The following is a 16,668-nucleotide window of genomic DNA, read 5'->3' on the forward strand; positions in this document are numbered from 1 at the left end:
CTAATGCCATGCAGGTGATGCACACATTGCTTCTCCTGCTGCGTCGGTTTGCTAATGCAATGCAGTTGATGCACGTGGCATTGCTTCTTCTGATGTATCAGCTTGCTAATGCCATGCAGGTGATGCACTCATTGCTTCTCCTGCTGTGTCAGCTTGCTAATGTCATGCAGGTGATGCACACATTGCTTCTCCTGCTGTGTCAGCTTGCTAATGCCATGCAGGTGATGCACGTGGCATTGCTTCTTCTGATTTGTCAGCTTGCTAATGCCATGCAGGTGATGCACACATTGCTTCTCCTGCTGTGTCAGCTTGCTAATGCCATGCAGGTGATACACTCATTGCTTCTCCTGAAGTGTCAGCTTGCTAATGCCATGCAGGTGATGCACTCATTGCTTCTCCTGCTGTGTCAGCTTGCTAATGCCATGCAGGTGATGCACTCATTGCTTCTCCAGAAGTGTCAGCTTGCTAATGCCATGCAGGTGATGCACACATTGCTTCTCCTGCTGCATCGGTTTGCTAATGCCATGCAGTTGATGCACGTGGCATTGCTTCTTCTGATGTATTAGCTTGCTTATGCTATGCATTTGATGCACACAGCATTGCTTCTCCTGCTGTGTCAGCTTGCTAATTGCTATGCATTTGATGCACGTGGCATTGATTCTTCTGATGTATCAGCTTTCTAATGCCTTGCAGGTGATGCACACATTGCTTCTCCTGAAGTTTCAGCTTGCTAATGCCATGCAGGTGATGCACTCATTGCTTCTCCTGAAGTGTCAGCTTGCTAATGCCATGCAGGTGATGCACACATTGCTTCTCCTGCTGTGTCAGCTTGCTAATGCCATGCAGCTGATACACACATTGCTTCTCCTGAAGTGTCAGCTTGCTAATGCCATGCAGGTGATGCACACATTGCTTCTCCTGCTGCGTCGGTTTGCTAATGCCATGCAGTTGATGCACGTGGCATTGCTTCTTCTGATGTATCAGCTTTCTAATGCCATGCAGGTGATGCACTCATTGCTTCTCCTGCTGTGTCAGCTTGCTAATGCTATGCATTTGATGCACACAGCATTGCTTCTCCTGCTGTGTCAGCTTGCTAATGCCATGCAGGTGATGCACGTGGCATTGCTTCTTCTGCTGTGTCGGTTTGCTAATGCCATGCAGTTGATGCATGTGGCATTGCTTCTTCTGATATGTCAGCTTTCTAATGCCATGCAGGTGATGCACACATTGCTTCTCCTGCTGTGTCAGCTTGCTAATGTCATGCAGGTGATGCACACATTGCTTCTCCTGCTGTGTCAGCTTGCTAATGCCATGCAGGTGATGCACGTGGCATTGCTTCTTCTGATTTGTCAGCTTGCTAATGCCATGCAGGTGATGCACACATTGCTTCTCCTGCTGTGTCAGCTTGCTAATGCCATGCAGGTGATACACTCATTGCTTCTCCTGAAGTGTCAGCTTGCTAATGCCATGCAGGTGATGCACTCATTGCTTCTCCTGCTGTGTCAGCTTGCTAATGCCATGCAGGTGATGCACACATTGCTTCTCCTGCTGTGTCAGCTTGCTAATGCCATGCAGGTGATGCACGTGGCATTGCTTCTTCTGCTGTGTCGGTTTGCTAATGCCATGCAGGTGATGCACACATTGCTTCTCCTGCTGTGTCAGCTTGCTAATGCCATGCAGGTGATACACTCATTGCTTCTCCTGAAGTGTCAGCTTGCTAATGCCATGCAGTTGATGCACGTGGCATTGCTTCTTCTGATATGTCAGCTTTCTAATGCCATGCAGGTGATGCACTCATTGCTTCTCCTGCTGTGTCAGCTTGCTAATGCTATGCATTTGATGCACACAGCATTGCTTCTCCTGCTGTGTCAGCTTGCTAATGCCATGCAGGTGATGCACGTGGCATTGCTTCTTCTGCTGTGTCGGTTTGCTAATGCCATGCAGGTGATGCACACATTGCTTCTTCTGATTTGTCAGCTTGCTAATGCCATGCAGGTGATGCACAGATTGCTTCTCCTGCTGTGTCAGCTTGCTAATGCCATGCAGCTGATGTGCACATTGCTCCTGCTATGTCAGGTACACATTGTTCATGGCCCCGCGGCAACATTACTCTAACTTTTAATTCTAAAACCCAACATTATTTAATTTAACTAGATGGTAACTTTACAAGTAAAGTTGTGGGGCTTGCTTTATTGGGAAAGTGGTCAAAGCAGCTGATTTGTGTCAAAAGTCACATTGTTTACTAATTGTCTCATGCTTAGAATGTGCTAGAATTTGAAATTTCTCAAAGTTCTATGACAGTTAATTCAACAGTGGGAAGTAGCCTCCTGAAAGAAGTTGATGCGGTTACTAAAACAGCTGTACCTCTTGATTGGTAGACACCATTCCTGTTTTGATTCCTGCTAGTATATTGTGGGACGGATATTCGGGTTTATTATTTGGGACTGTAACCCTGTTGTTATTTACTCCGTGCTCTACACATTGCTGTGTATTGCCAGGGATTATTATTTGATCACCAGACCTGGATACAATTATAAAATGTTGCAAACTGGATTATAACTCTCTGTGTTTCATTACTGCACTGCATCACCCCTGCACCTGCACATACTACTTACCACTTTGGCACAAGTTGATGCACACATTGCTTCGCCTGCTGTGTCAGCTTGCTAATGCCATGCAGGTGATGCACACATTGCTTCTCCTGCTGTGTCAGCTTGCTAATGCCATGCAGGTGATGCACACATTGCTTCTCCTGCTGCGTCGGTTTGCTAATGCAATGCAGTTGATGCACGTGGCATTGCTTCTTCTGATGTATCAGCTTGCTAATGCCATGCAGGTGATGCACTCATTGCTTCTCCTGCTGTGTCAGCTTGCTAATGTCATGCAGGTGATGCACACATTGCTTCTCCTGCTGTGTCAGCTTGCTAATGCCATGCAGGTGATGCACGTGGCATTGCTTCTTCTGATTTGTCAGCTTGCTAATGCCATGCAGATGATGCACACATTGCTTCTCCTGCTGTGTCAGCTTGCTAATGCCATGCAGGTGATACACTCATTGCTTCTCCTGAAGTGTCAGCTTGCTAATGCCATGCAGGTGATGCACTCATTGCTTCTCCTGCTGTGTCAGCTTGCTAATGCCATGCAGGTGATGCACACATTGCTTCTCCTGCTGTGTCAGCTTGCTAATGCCATGCAGGTGATGCACGTGGCATTGCTTCTTCTGCTGTGTCGGTTTGCTAATGCCATGCAGGTGATGCACACATTGCTTCTCCTGCTGTGTCAGCTTGCTAATGCCATGCAGGTGATACACTCATTGCTTCTCCTGAAGTGTCAGTTTGCTAATGCCATGCAGGTGATGCACACATTGCTTCTTCTGATTTGTCAGCTTGCTAATGCCATGCAGGTGATGCACAGATTGCTTCTCCTGCTGTGTCAGCTTGCTAATGCCATGCAGGTGATACACTCATTGCTTCTCCTGAAGTGTCAGCTTGCTAATGCCATGCAGGTGATGCACTCATTGCTTCTCCTGCTGTGTCAGCTTGCTAATGCCATGCAGGTGATGCACACATTGCTTCTCCTGCTGTGTCAGCTTGCTAATGCCATGCAGGTGATGCACGTGGCATTGCTTCTTCTGCTGTGTCGGTTTGCTAATGCCATGCAGGTGATGCACACATTGCTTCTCCTGCTGTGTCAGCTTGCTAATGCCATGCAGGTGATACACTCATTGCTTCTCCTGAAGTGTCAGCTTGCTAATGCCATGCAGTTGATGCACGTGGCATTGCTTCTTCTGATATGTCAGCTTTCTAATGCCATGCAGGTGATGCACACATTGCTTCTCCTGCTGTGTCAGCTTGCTAATGCCATGCAGGTGATGCACACATTGCTTCTCCTGCTGTGTCAGCTTGCTAATGCCATGCAGGTGAAGCACACATTGCTTCTCCTGCTGTGTCAGCTTGCTAATGCCATGCAGGTGATGCGCACATTGCTTCTCCTGCTGTGTCAGTTTGCTAATGCCATGCAGTTGATGCACGTGGCATTGCTTCTTCTGATGTGTCAGCTTGCTAATGCCATGCAGGTGATGCGCACATTGCTTCTCCTGCTGTGTCAGATTGCTAATGCCATGCAGGTGATGCACACATTGCTTCTCCTGCTGTGTCAGCTTGCTAATGCCATGCAGGTGATGCGCACATTGCTTCTCCTGCTGTGTCAGTTTGCTAATGCCATGCAGGTGATGCACACATTGCTTCTCCTGCTGTGTCAGCTTGCTAATGCCATGCAGGTGAAGCACACATTGCTTCTCCTGCTGTGTCAGCTTGCTAATGCCATGCAGGTGATGCGCACATTGCTTCTCCTGCTGTGTCAGTTTGCTAATGCCATGCAGTTGATGCACGTGGCATTGCTTCTTCTGATGTGTCAGCTTGCTAATGCCATGCAGGTGATGCGCACATTGCTTCTCCTGCTGTGTCAGATTGCTAATGCCATGCAGGTGATGCACACATTGCTTCTCCTGCTGTGTCAGCTTGCTAATGCCATGCAGGTGATGCACACATTGCTTCTCCTGCTGCATCGGTTTGCTAATGCCATGCAGTTGATGCACGTGGCATTGCTTCTTCTGATGTATCAGCTTTCAAATGCCATGCAGGTGATGCACTCATTGCTTCTCCTGCTGTGTCAGCTTGCTAATGCCATGCAGGTGATGCACACATTGCTTCTCCTGCTGTGTCAGCTTGCTAATGCCATGCAGCTGATGTGCACATTGCACCTGCTATGTCAGGTACACATTGTTCATGGCCCCGCGGCAACATTACCCTAACTTTTAATTCTAAAACCCAACATTATTTAATTTAACTAGATGGTAACTTTACAAGTAAAGTTGTGGGGCTTGCTTTATTGGGAAAGTGGTCAAAGCAGCTGATTTGTGTCAAAAGTCACATTGTTTACTAATTGTCTCATGCTTAGAATGCGCTATACTTTGAAATTTCTCAAAGTTCTATGACAGTTAATTCAACAGTGGGAAGTAGCCTCCTGAAAGAAGTTGATGCGGTTACTAAAACAGCTGTACCTCTTGATTTGTAGATGCCATTCCTGTTTTGATTTCACATCTGAATAGCTGAGAAGTAGAGGAAGATTTCATTTGCTCGAATTATTTGTCTAACTTGTTGGGAAAGTGGTCAAAATAGCAGTCGTTTATAACAAGTTAGAGAACATGTAGCTGGTGCGGTTACTAAAACAGATGTACCTCTTGATTGGTAAAAGTTATTTCTGTTTTGATTTCAGGTTTGAATAGCAGAGAAGTAGAGGAAGATTCCATATGCTCTTTTTGTCTTATTTGTTGGGAAAGTGGTCAAAGTAGCTGATTTGTGTCAAAAGTTACATCGTTTACAGTAAATAGAATGATGGAAGTCTGGGAGTTTTTAAACAATGGGGAGCTTTAGAATGTTGAAAAAAGTCCCATTAAAGTGAATGAAGAGGGACAAAAAAAGGACAAAAAGCTTAATAGTTTAAAAAGTATAAAAGATATCACAAAGTTGTATACAAGCACACTATTCCAGACCAGTCAACACGTTTTAAAGTTTGAACGGCGTTTGTAGCTTAAACGGTGTAAGAGGAGTAGCGTGTCAAATAATAATAATAATAATAATAATAATAATAATAATAATAATAATAATAATAATAATAATAATGTCGAAGATTTAAAGTGGGGACTCTTGCTTCGCAAGCCCCACTAATAATGGTCTGATAGTCTCTTCCTTCAGATATTATATTTTACAGACCATTTTTTTTAACAATTCCACACTTCCCTTATGCAATGGACTCAACCACAAATATGACTTGGCATATTATTAGGAAGCCATCAGTGTGTCCTGCTGTCAAATAATACTGTGCAAAGCAAAGCCTGTTTGAAGACATGTCAGATGATTGAGATTTGCAGCTGAATGAAAGGCTTTGCTCTTCAAATTGATTCTGAACGATATGCATTTTTATACAGTAGGTATTGTAACTTTACTGTGTTAATACTCTTTGCATTTGATTGATACAATTAGTTTTATGTGGCTGGAATTAAAATTGAAGGCAGTAATATTAGCATCAGTTTAGCAAAAGCAGCAAAACAGTTTGTGCACCCAGAGTTGTGATTTTAGAGCTTCATTTAAGTGTTCTGTACATTGTCAAGCCAACCCCTCATCGGTTTACCCCCAAATGTATGATTGTTTCAAAATATAGCAGTTTATTTGTAGCTACCTAATTAAATAATGAGACTCTAATTGGAATTAATGCTACCAGGCCTATCATAAGAACATAAGAACATAAGAAAGTTTACAAACCAGAGGAGGCCATTCGACCCATCTTGCTCGTTTGGTTGTTAGTAGCTTATTGATCCCAGAATCTCATCAAGCAGCTTCTTGAAGGATCCCAGGGTGTCAGCTTCAACAACATTACTGGGGAGTTGGTTCCAGTAATGTTGATCAGTTAATACAGTACTGTACTTGATGACAGTGGGTGCAGAGGAAACACTTCGTTCGAAAGGCGCTTCAAATTGGAAAAAGACAACTGAAAAATGTAGCGATCACCAGAAAAGCAGCTCACAGATTTCAGTAACTGTGAACTTGTTTAAACCATTTCTGTAAATCAGCTCTTGTTTCATCAGCAGTGACTCCTATTAATGTCATTTTTTTTGCATCGGAAGAGATCTTAATGTGATTTGTACTTGATCACATCAGGGAGCTTGAAACGTCTGCATCCACATCAGATACACTTACATGTGGTTCATGTATCAGTTCTCATTAAAATAATGTCCAGAGATTTGTACGTCAAATAAATAAACAAACAAACAAATAATAAAGGATTTGTTTTACTCTTTGGCAAATATCGGAAAAATGTGGTGTGGCGGAGTGTCCCACCCTTATTTATTATTATTTGTATTTTTGTTTGCGGCGCAGTTAAAAGCGCCACGTCTTTTGTTATTGTTTTTTATATTTATAATTTAAAACCCCGTGAGGATGCATGACTGATCAGCTACTGATTATTTAACTAGCTGACAGTCATGCATCCTTACCAAACGTGTGCAGACTGTGGCCGAGGGGTAATAAGATAATTAACAGCTAGTTAACCCCTCGGCCAGAGTATAAGAACCTGCAGCTGTCCGTGCTGCGGGGGTGGAGTGTACAGAGGAGAGTACGGGGAGCGGAGAGAGCGAGAGAGAACGAGGGGGAATAACGACATTTAAAAACTACTGCTAAACAGTATTTGTTTATTCGTTTGACCCTTGTGCCTTTTTGTTTTGTGTTTTGTTGATTGTTTAAATCTTTTGTTTTGTTTATTTGATTTATTAAATACGCTGACTGCCGTTGCGTGCAGCTTCACCCGCCCATCCATTGTTTTGGTTTCAGTTACTTCCTGGTCCGTGACGTCACCACACCTCACCACTGCGAGCCATCCTGCCACATGTGGGCATACAGTATTTCACAAAGTATTGTTCCCATCGGTCTGATAGAAACAAGTTTGCTGGCATTTTACTAAAATATTTTATTTTGAAATGAAAGTCAAATATTTTCCTGAAATTCACAAAAACATACCTGGTACTAGAGTGGTCTTTGTTGGCAGTGCTTGGGTTGTGGGATTTAATTCTGTAAAGATGTAAGAATGTGAAATTATAATTTCTCATCTCTTTCAGTGTCTTTCCAAATGTGTAAATTAATGTAAAGATTAAGGTTTGTAAGCTGCAGAAAAATAAGAGGGGTCTCTAAAGATATTCTTTGAAATATGTCCACATTACGAATTAATGCACAAACAACAAGCAAAAAACCATAAGATCCTGTGAGAATGTTAACAAACCCACCACTCCCTTTATGCAACCACAAATACCATGTGTCATATTACTAAGAAGCCTATCAGTAACAGCATCACAAAAATCTTGCTACACTGACTGCTACACTGTTGTGGTTATTATTTATTTCTTAGCAGACGCCCTTATCCAGGTGGTGGTAAAGTTCAAGTCTTTGCTCAATTTCCCGATCATAGCAGCACCATGCAATTGTGACGAATCTGATGTTATTATGTGTGGACATCGTTGAAGATAATGCTAGATTGAGATTTGCAGCTGAATGAACAGCTTTGCTCTCCAAATTGATTCTGAATGACAGTATGCATTTTTATAGATACTGTAACTTTACTGTGTTAATACTCCTGCATTTGATTGATACAGTGTGTGTGTTGCATTTGTGTGGTTGAACTTTGACTTCAAATTTAAGACAGTAGTATTAGGTTAGGTCTGCATCAGTTTTCCAACAGCAGTAACACAGTTTGTGTAACCATAAGCATACAAGCATGATTTTTATTAGAGCTTCATTTGTTAAGTGTTTTGTATGTTTTCAAGTCGGAACCCTTCACCAGTTTTACTTGCAAAGTGGTATAATGATTGTTTCAAAACACAGCAGTTTATATGTAGCTACCTAATTAAATTGTGAGATTTTTATTGGAATGAATGCTGGCAGGCTTATCACTATTGATTAATTAATACTGTACTTGATGACAGTGGGTGCAAAGGAAACGTTTCGTATAATTGTTTCAACAGCAGTATTTCTGCTAACAAGCGGGAAGCGTGCTCTTGAGGTCAACCAAAGAGGGCCCCTTTCAGACAGACGTACTCTCACTTCACATTCACCAGAAATTTAAAACCCCTAGTCAGCATTCTCAATATACCTATAAAGACAACTTATGTCTGGTAAATTCAGTTTCCCATTAACAATATGAACCCTTTCTTAGTTCATCTCTTACCCTACAAGGTCATCTGTTGGGTGTCTCTTATTTTATAAGAGATTGCATCTCAGTTTGAGACATCTGTACACAGGGTAAGATGTGCTGGAATTGTTTATTTAACATTAGTGAAAGAAGGGTTAATGTCAGCTACACACGTTTCCTCCCTCCTTGAAGCTTTCTGGACACTGCAAAATAAAAAAAATATCTTCCTGCTACTGTCTGCGGCGTAGGGGGTTTAATTTTAGCTCAGAGAAGCAAAAACAAAAATGTAAACAAATCAGGCGAGAAAAGTGATTCCCCACCCCCCCTTAAATGTTGCTGTTTTTGTCCACTGATAACATTGTAAAGAAGCACCTTCATTAAAAATCTGATATTGTAAGGGCTTGTGAGGTAGCAATGTTCTTACGTACGTATATATTAAATAAGAGGAAGACGTACAGCCAAGCTATTTGACATAGCTTTGAATAGTGACTGGGCTTTTTCTTACATGATGAAGACAGCTTCCCCAAAGCCTCACACTGTCAGTAGTTTCCTTTAAAAGGACCCAAGGCTGTGTCTGCTGAATAACTGCTGTACGCTGCCTACCAGCTTCAGTACGCTGAGAATTCAGCAGAATTCAGAGATATTACTGGAAACACCCTAGACAGCACCCATTATTGGACTGTATGTGAGTTAGTGATACTGTGCCAAAGTGGGGGTCTGTAATTATTTGTAGTAGTTGTAGAATACGGGAATTGTTTATGGTCCTGCTGAATTTGTGACGGGTTAACATTAAAGGATAAAAGGACTGGGGTGTGCATTTCCCTGCTTCAACACTGTTTTTTCTGGAAGCAAGGGGAATTGTGCATCATGAAGACAAGCTGCAGACTTCGACTGCTGGGTAAGTCTTAAGACTTTTTAAACTGTGTGTGTATACTAGTTAACTATAACTTTTATATCCGTGTGTGTCAGACTGAATGCAACTGGACAGCTGGCATCGTTGATGAAATACTGTGAAACCTCGGGAGCCGTCCTGGGACCGCTCTCCTTTACAAACATTTAAGAAACTTGGGCACCAGCTGTTGATGCTGAAAAGCACTGGCAGCCAGTCCCAGTACAGTTCGGGTTTACAGTTCTACTTGGAGTATGTCTTCATTGTTCAGTTCTACTTGCAGTGTGTCTACATTGTTCAGTTCTACTTGCAGTATGTCTTCATTGTTCAGATCTACTTGCAGTGTGTCTTCATTGTTCAGTTATACTTGCAGTGTGTCTTCATTGTTCATTTCTACTCGCAGTGTGTCTTCATTGTTCATTTCTACTCGCAGTGTGTCTTCATTGTTCAGTTCTACTTGCAGTGTGTCTTCATTGTTCAGTTCTACTTGCAGTGTGTCTTCATTGTTCAGTTCTACTTGCAATGTGTCTTCATTGTTCAGTTCTACTTGCAGTGTGTCTTCATTGTTTTTAGAATTTTGTTCCTCTGGCTAGTAAGAAATCACACTATGCCATTCATAACCAATATAAGTAATAAGTGTGGCAATGTGGTTTGCAGTGCTCAGGTGTAGTGGTGATGTGATTAGGAAACAAAAGACAGACAACAAAGTTCACGATCCAAACAGGTTTTATTATTGTAATCCTGGTCTGGCGACCACAAAGAATAATCCCAGACAATACACAGCAATGTGCATTGCACTGTTCCAAAACAACAGGTTACAGTCCTGAAATAATAAGACAATGTTCGTAATTAATGAAACACAGCAGAACACACACAAAGACACACGTTCACAAGTCCAGAGTGATTGTTATTGTGCTCCTGGTGAAAATACAATTTATTTGTGTACAATGGTGCAGTGTTGTCCGGGTTTAAGAACATAAGAACACAAGAAAGTTTATAAACGAGAGGAAGCCATTCAGCCCAGAATCTCATCAAGTAGCTTCTTGAAGGATCCCAGGATGTCAGCTTCAACAACATTCATTACAAGGGAGTTGGTTCCAGACCCTCACAATTCTCTGTTTAAAAAAGTGCCTCCTATTTTATGTTCTGAATGCCCCTTTATCTAATCTCCATTTGTGACCCCTGGTCCTTCTTTCTTTTTTCAACTCGAAAAAGTCCCCTGGGTCGACATTGTCAATACATTTTATAATTTTGAATGCTTGAATCATATCACCGCGTAGTCTTCTTTGTTCAAGACTGAATAGATTCAATTATTTTAGCCTGTCTGCATACGACATGCCTTTTAAACCCGGGATAATTCTGGTCACTCTTCTTTGCACTCTTTCTAGAGCAGCAATATCCATTTTTGTAACAAGGTGACCAGAACCAAACACAATTTTCTAGATGTGGTCCTGCTAATGCATTGTAAAGTTTTAACATTACTTCCCTTGATTTGAATTCAACACTTTTCACAATATATCCGAGCAACTTGTTGGCCTTTTTTATAGCTTCCCCATATTGTCTAGATGAAGACATTTCTGAGTCATAATAAACTCCTAGGTCTTTTTCATAGATTCAATTTCAATTTCAGTATCTCCCATATGATATTTATGCACATTTTTATTGCCTGGGTCTCATAAAGTAAACTTGTTAGAGACGATTTTAGGTTAAATGGTAATTAGTTAGCTACTATTGGGTAAGCCTGGAATGTTAGCGGTATATGATTGGATGTATGTTAATGAATGCTTGTTTTATTGCCTGTATAAAACTAAACTGTAAAAATAAATCCTTTGTGATCTTCAATGCCGTTGAGGGTCACCCAGTAATGTTTACAGTTTACTGTACCGTGATGCTGTTAGACTTCTGCTTTCTGTGGAATAAACTAATTTTGGCGAGAAACATTACCTACAAGATCTTATTGACTTCTTTGATCACGGTAACATCACCTACAATAAGTCCATTATTTATGTGACTAACAGTTTGTAAAGTTATGAGTGCATTTGTACTGCATTTTTGGCTCCTTTAAATTAGCTTTAAATTGTGCTTTCCCCTGACCTTTTTATGCTGATTTACAAACATTCTGACTTTTTCTTATTGCGATTACCAATAATTTGTGTGTTATCTACTTCATGCTAATATTGGACTCGGCTTTCGCCAAGATAAAATGATATAATAGTGGTGTGGACCAACCACGAGAACACGGCGTTCTGACACTGACCACAGGACAATGTCAGATCGAAAGGTAGTCATCTGTCTGCGTTCTCCAATCTCCTGTCCCAGGCGAGTCTTAGTTCTAATAACCTTTCCTGTTGGTCGCTCTCCTGGATGGGGGATGTTGTTCTCTGTGTGCAGCTTTGCTGATACTGGCGGCGAGCTGTTGATCTGATTACACCGTTCCTCCAATGTTGATGCCAAGCATCGCAGCACCTGGTCATTGTCACGAAATCCGCGTGTTCAGATTTCTTTACATACTCTTTTTATTTGCTCAGCATACACTCTTATCTCAGGGGAGACGTTAGGAGGACAGAGATGTTATTACTCCTAGCGGGATATAGTTCGTGCTCTGGACCCGCAGTATATTCGGATGACCAATATAGTACCCAAGAAATTGACAGACTCATGTACCTAAAGTGTTTTACGAATCAGAGTATGATCAGTACTCCTTCGGTTTATTAACAGTTAAATATTGGATTGAGTAGCTACAGGCTACTTCATATCCCCAGCTGACAGACGTTCTGGGCAGTCCAGTGTCTTAACAGATATTAACGTTAACACTTTAATACATCTTTATGTATTCGTGCAGCCGGCAGGCCTGGCCACGACCATGACACTAAATACACCCAGTAGCCTCTTTTCAGCACATTCAACAAATGTTCTCCTATCTTCTAAACATAGCGTGAGTCCCTTATAGCAATACATGCAATACATGTGAGATAAAATAATAATTGATTAATGCTTACCCTTTAATATAGATCGTAAAAGGATATGACTGTCTTCACCAGGCAAATTAAACTGAGTTAAATCAGTTCAATTGTGTTTTTGGTTTGCAGAAGATGGACCACCTTACCCTGTCTGGGATGAGTGTGGTACTCCATTGAAATTACTCTGGAGTTAAATAGGTTTTTCGTCTCATTGGAATACATGGGACGCCTCAATTAAATCTAATCATTAATCAGGTGAGACAGCTCTTTATCCCTTTTACAAATAATAGTTTTCAAAAGATCCGGACTAACTTTTCAGAATTAATAGGTGTCATGGACTTCAATAAATTCAAAACTTCACATTTGTTTCAACTCTTATGATCTCATTTCTTTGCTTTCCTCCGAGCCCCTCCTTTATCTGAAAAGTTTAAGTGAACCAAGGTTCCCAGGATCTTGGTTTATAATATAATATAAAAATACTACTGCATGCAAAACACTAATTTTATATGTGTTATATATGAGAGATGTTCTTAATATGTGACATCATCTTCTAAGTGATTATATTATGCTAAATTAAAGGTATGTGTTTCTTTTAACTTCATGTTGTTTCATCATTTTGTTAATGAGTCAGTTTTGATTCCATATACCATTGTCTAACAGAGTATTTGACAAAAGTTTGTCTCATACAATATTCAAGTCATTTAGTTTCACTAAGTTTAAGTGGTAATAGTTTTCATTACAATTATTTATCCATTAAGAGATGCACTGACCAGGCTCTGACCTGTACCTCTCTGGGAATATGTTACTGCTAGCAGTTTCCACAGTCTCTTGTTTTTTTCCAAGGTCAGAGTCTGTGCAAACACTTTTTTAGATATATGACCTGGCCATTAAGCCATGAGTTGTGCATATTATTTCAAGACATTTACTTATCAGTCATTTACTTATCAAGACATTTACTTATCAGTACTAAACCACTAACTCCATCTATATGACAGCTCTTTATCCCTTTATCCCTGCATTTAATCCTGTACTTCAGAATACTGTAATCTGCCAAGTTTTTAACCTGTAGTACTTTGTATTTAATCACATCCTGATGTAACTATCACTATTTAATCATATCCTGATGTAACTATCACTATTACCTGCTGTATTATTGAATTGTGGTATGTCACACTTGTACTTTGCTTGAATATAAGTTATTGTATTTCTTGCTCTTATTGTATTACTTGTATTGTAACGCTTGAAATGTTTTTGCTTACGATTGTAAGTCGCCCTGGATAAGGGCGTCTGCTAAGAAATAAATAATAATAATAATAATAATAATAATAATATGAGGCTTGCAGCTCTGCTGAAGTGGAACCCAAGGACATTCCCTCTTTCTAGATAAGAAGAGATGCCCTGGTTTCACTGTAGCAGTTTCAAATCACCACATTATAAGGAATCCATCTACCATCATTAGACAATAGTATAGTGGATTAATAACAAGGTACATTATAGTATATTATTACAAACTTAACACAAAAACATAACACAACACCTTTTAACTTCTATACTTCAATGGATATCATAATGTCTAGAAGTCTTATTGTTCAATAGAAAGAAGAATAAACTTGTACCGTTTTCCCATTTAAGTAAATCGAATACTGCTCCAGGTTTTAATCTTCTTATCACTACAGCAAAGTCGTGAACAAGCAATAATACTTGTCAGTTTTAAATAATATGTTTTCTCATTATAGCAAATACTTAAAACATATTATTAATCTTATGAAATAACTGTTATGAACTATAAACAGTTTCAATTAGCACTGAACCTGTTTCATTATAAGATAATCTTTCAATTAATTTACCTCTGTTTATCAATTGCTATAATATTATTTTGGTGAATCCCTTTTAGGCTTTAAATCCAAATATATGCTAGTATAACTGCATTCAACTAGGCCTGACCCTTTGTTCGTACAAAATCCAGCTGAGACAGGATTTTTTCTCAAGACCTCTGGCTTGTTAGTTAATCTTTTGGTCATAAAGAGTCTCTTCTTATCTTGTGTTTTTCTTGACATAAATTTGTAGATTAACGTTCACTTTTAGCCGGAATGGTGCTTTTTATCAAGCGTCATGCTTTCTGAAGATAAGATATACAAGCGGTAAATCGTTCATTATATATATATATATATATATATATATATATATTAAAAATTCTCAGATTGCTAAATGTTTAATTAGAAACATATGTAGACTGACCTATTTCATGGCGCAAGAGAGCCACCTACTAGTGGTACAAGCATACTCTTTCTTTATCCTTCCTAATATCTTTGACCCTGGCTCAGAGCAACCTTACATCCTATAAGAATGTGCTTCAAGGACATGCAGAGTTCTCTCCTACCCACACATTCAGGTTCTGCAGTGATGGAAGAACATATGTGGATATCCACAGATCTCACCAGCCAATCTTATGCTGTTCCACATTCTCCCATCTTATGCATTGACGAAAATCAGTCTGTGGCACGGCAGGGTCCTGCCTGTAAATAATATTGTTTTGTGGTGTTTTGGTGGTGGTTGGCAGGGATGGGGTTCATGTCCAATCCCTGACAAGATTTCCATTACACGAGAGTAGATGTTAAAACTTCATGCTGATTTGAACTCGGCTCTCGCCAAGATAAGCACCAACTAAGACGTAGCTTTACAGTAAACTAATGTGATCCATATGCATCTCCATCCATTTACGTTTCCTTCCATATGATGATGTAGATATCCTTCTGTCTGGTGTTAATGGCTGAAGTGTAATGCTGGCTCCAGGGATCAGCTTATTTTGCCTCCCTGGCGCATCAGCACACACAACGGCTGCGATGCTGGCTCCGGGGATCAACCAAAGTGCAGCCTCCCCAGCGCATCAGCATGACAACCGTCTGGATTGAGCTAAGTAGGGTACATCTCTGGGGTTTTCAAGTGGGCACCTTCCATCCTCAGTGTTTCGTCGACTAGCCCACGACACCTCAAGAGGGCTCGACGGTGATTCTGGCGTCCCAGAATCACCCCCCTCCGTCCCCCACTCAACTCAGCCCAGCTTACTTACCTGTCCCCAGCCAGAATCTTTCCGTCTCAACCACAGCCAGTTGCTGCTCCTCTCTGCTGCTTCAGATAAGTTCTTCACTGTGCGACGCAACTCTTGGCCACTGAATCCGACGTCTCTGAGAAACCGGGTTGTAGAGTGTGCCACAAATCCTCGACAACCCACTTCCACTGGGTAAACCCGAACTCTCCATCCTTGCTGTTCCGCTTCAGTGGCTAGTTGAGCATACCGCAGTTTCTTCCTCTCATACGCCTCATCTACAGCGTCCTCCCATGGCACTGTTAACTCTACCAGGTGAACAAGGCGTGCTGATCTAGACCACAAGACAATATCTGGTCGAAGGTTAGTGGTGGCAATCTCAGGTGGAAAAATAAGCCGTTGACCAACATCTGCCAGCATATTCCAGTCTCTAGCAGCTTCCAGTTGTCCTGGGCGAGGATTGGTTTTAACACCTTTTCTTGGTGGTTGCTCTCCTGGGCGGAGGAATGTTGTCTTTTGTGTGTAATGTTTTGATGGAACAGGTGGCAACTTATTGGTCATGTTACGCTTGTCTTCCAATGCTAAGGCCAAACATCGCAGCACCTGGTCATGGCGCCAAGTAAACCGTCCTTGGCTAAGAGCCACCTTACATCCTGTCAAAATGTGCCTTAATGTTGCAGGTGATGAACACAAAGGACATGAGGGATCCTCTCCAACCCAGAGGTTTAGGTTCTGTGGTGATGGGAGAACATCATATGTTGACCTGATGAGGAAACTGATCCTGCTCTGTTCCATTGACCATAGGTCTTGCCAGCCAATCTTGCGTTGTTCCACACTCTCCCATCTCATCCATTCTCCCTGTTTGGCCTGGGAAATGGCCTTTATACACCTCATCCTCTCCTCCTGCTTTTGCACCTCGTTGACTACCAGCTTCCTTCTTTGAGCTGGGGCCGCCTTGTGCCATGTAGGAGGAGTTGAACTGAAACCAAGACCCCCTCTTCCATGCTGAACTTGCCCCATGATATCACCAATTC

General features: G+C 41.2%; 1 protein-coding gene across 2 annotated transcripts in view; it reads left to right on the forward strand.

Annotated features, from left to right (window-relative positions):
• Window positions 1–9,342: 9,342 nt before the first annotated feature.
• The window catches only part of LOC117402156 (adhesion G protein-coupled receptor E1-like), a 70,960-nt gene continuing 63,634 nt past the window's right edge, over window positions 9,343–16,668 (forward strand). The window contains exon 1 of one of the 2 annotated variants that reach the window (XM_059008046.1): window positions 9,343–9,637. In XM_059008046.1, the coding sequence (XP_058864029.1) occupies window positions 9,607–9,637 (31 nt within the window). In that variant the 5' untranslated portion in view covers window positions 9,343–9,606. The remainder of the gene's footprint in view (window positions 9,638–16,668) is intronic. The other variant, XM_059008045.1, reaches the window with a different exon arrangement.

The sequence above is a fragment of the Acipenser ruthenus genome, chromosome 36, assembly GCF_902713425.1.
Source record: "Acipenser ruthenus chromosome 36, fAciRut3.2 maternal haplotype, whole genome shotgun sequence".
Classification (NCBI taxonomy): domain Eukaryota; kingdom Metazoa; phylum Chordata; class Actinopteri; order Acipenseriformes; family Acipenseridae; genus Acipenser; species Acipenser ruthenus.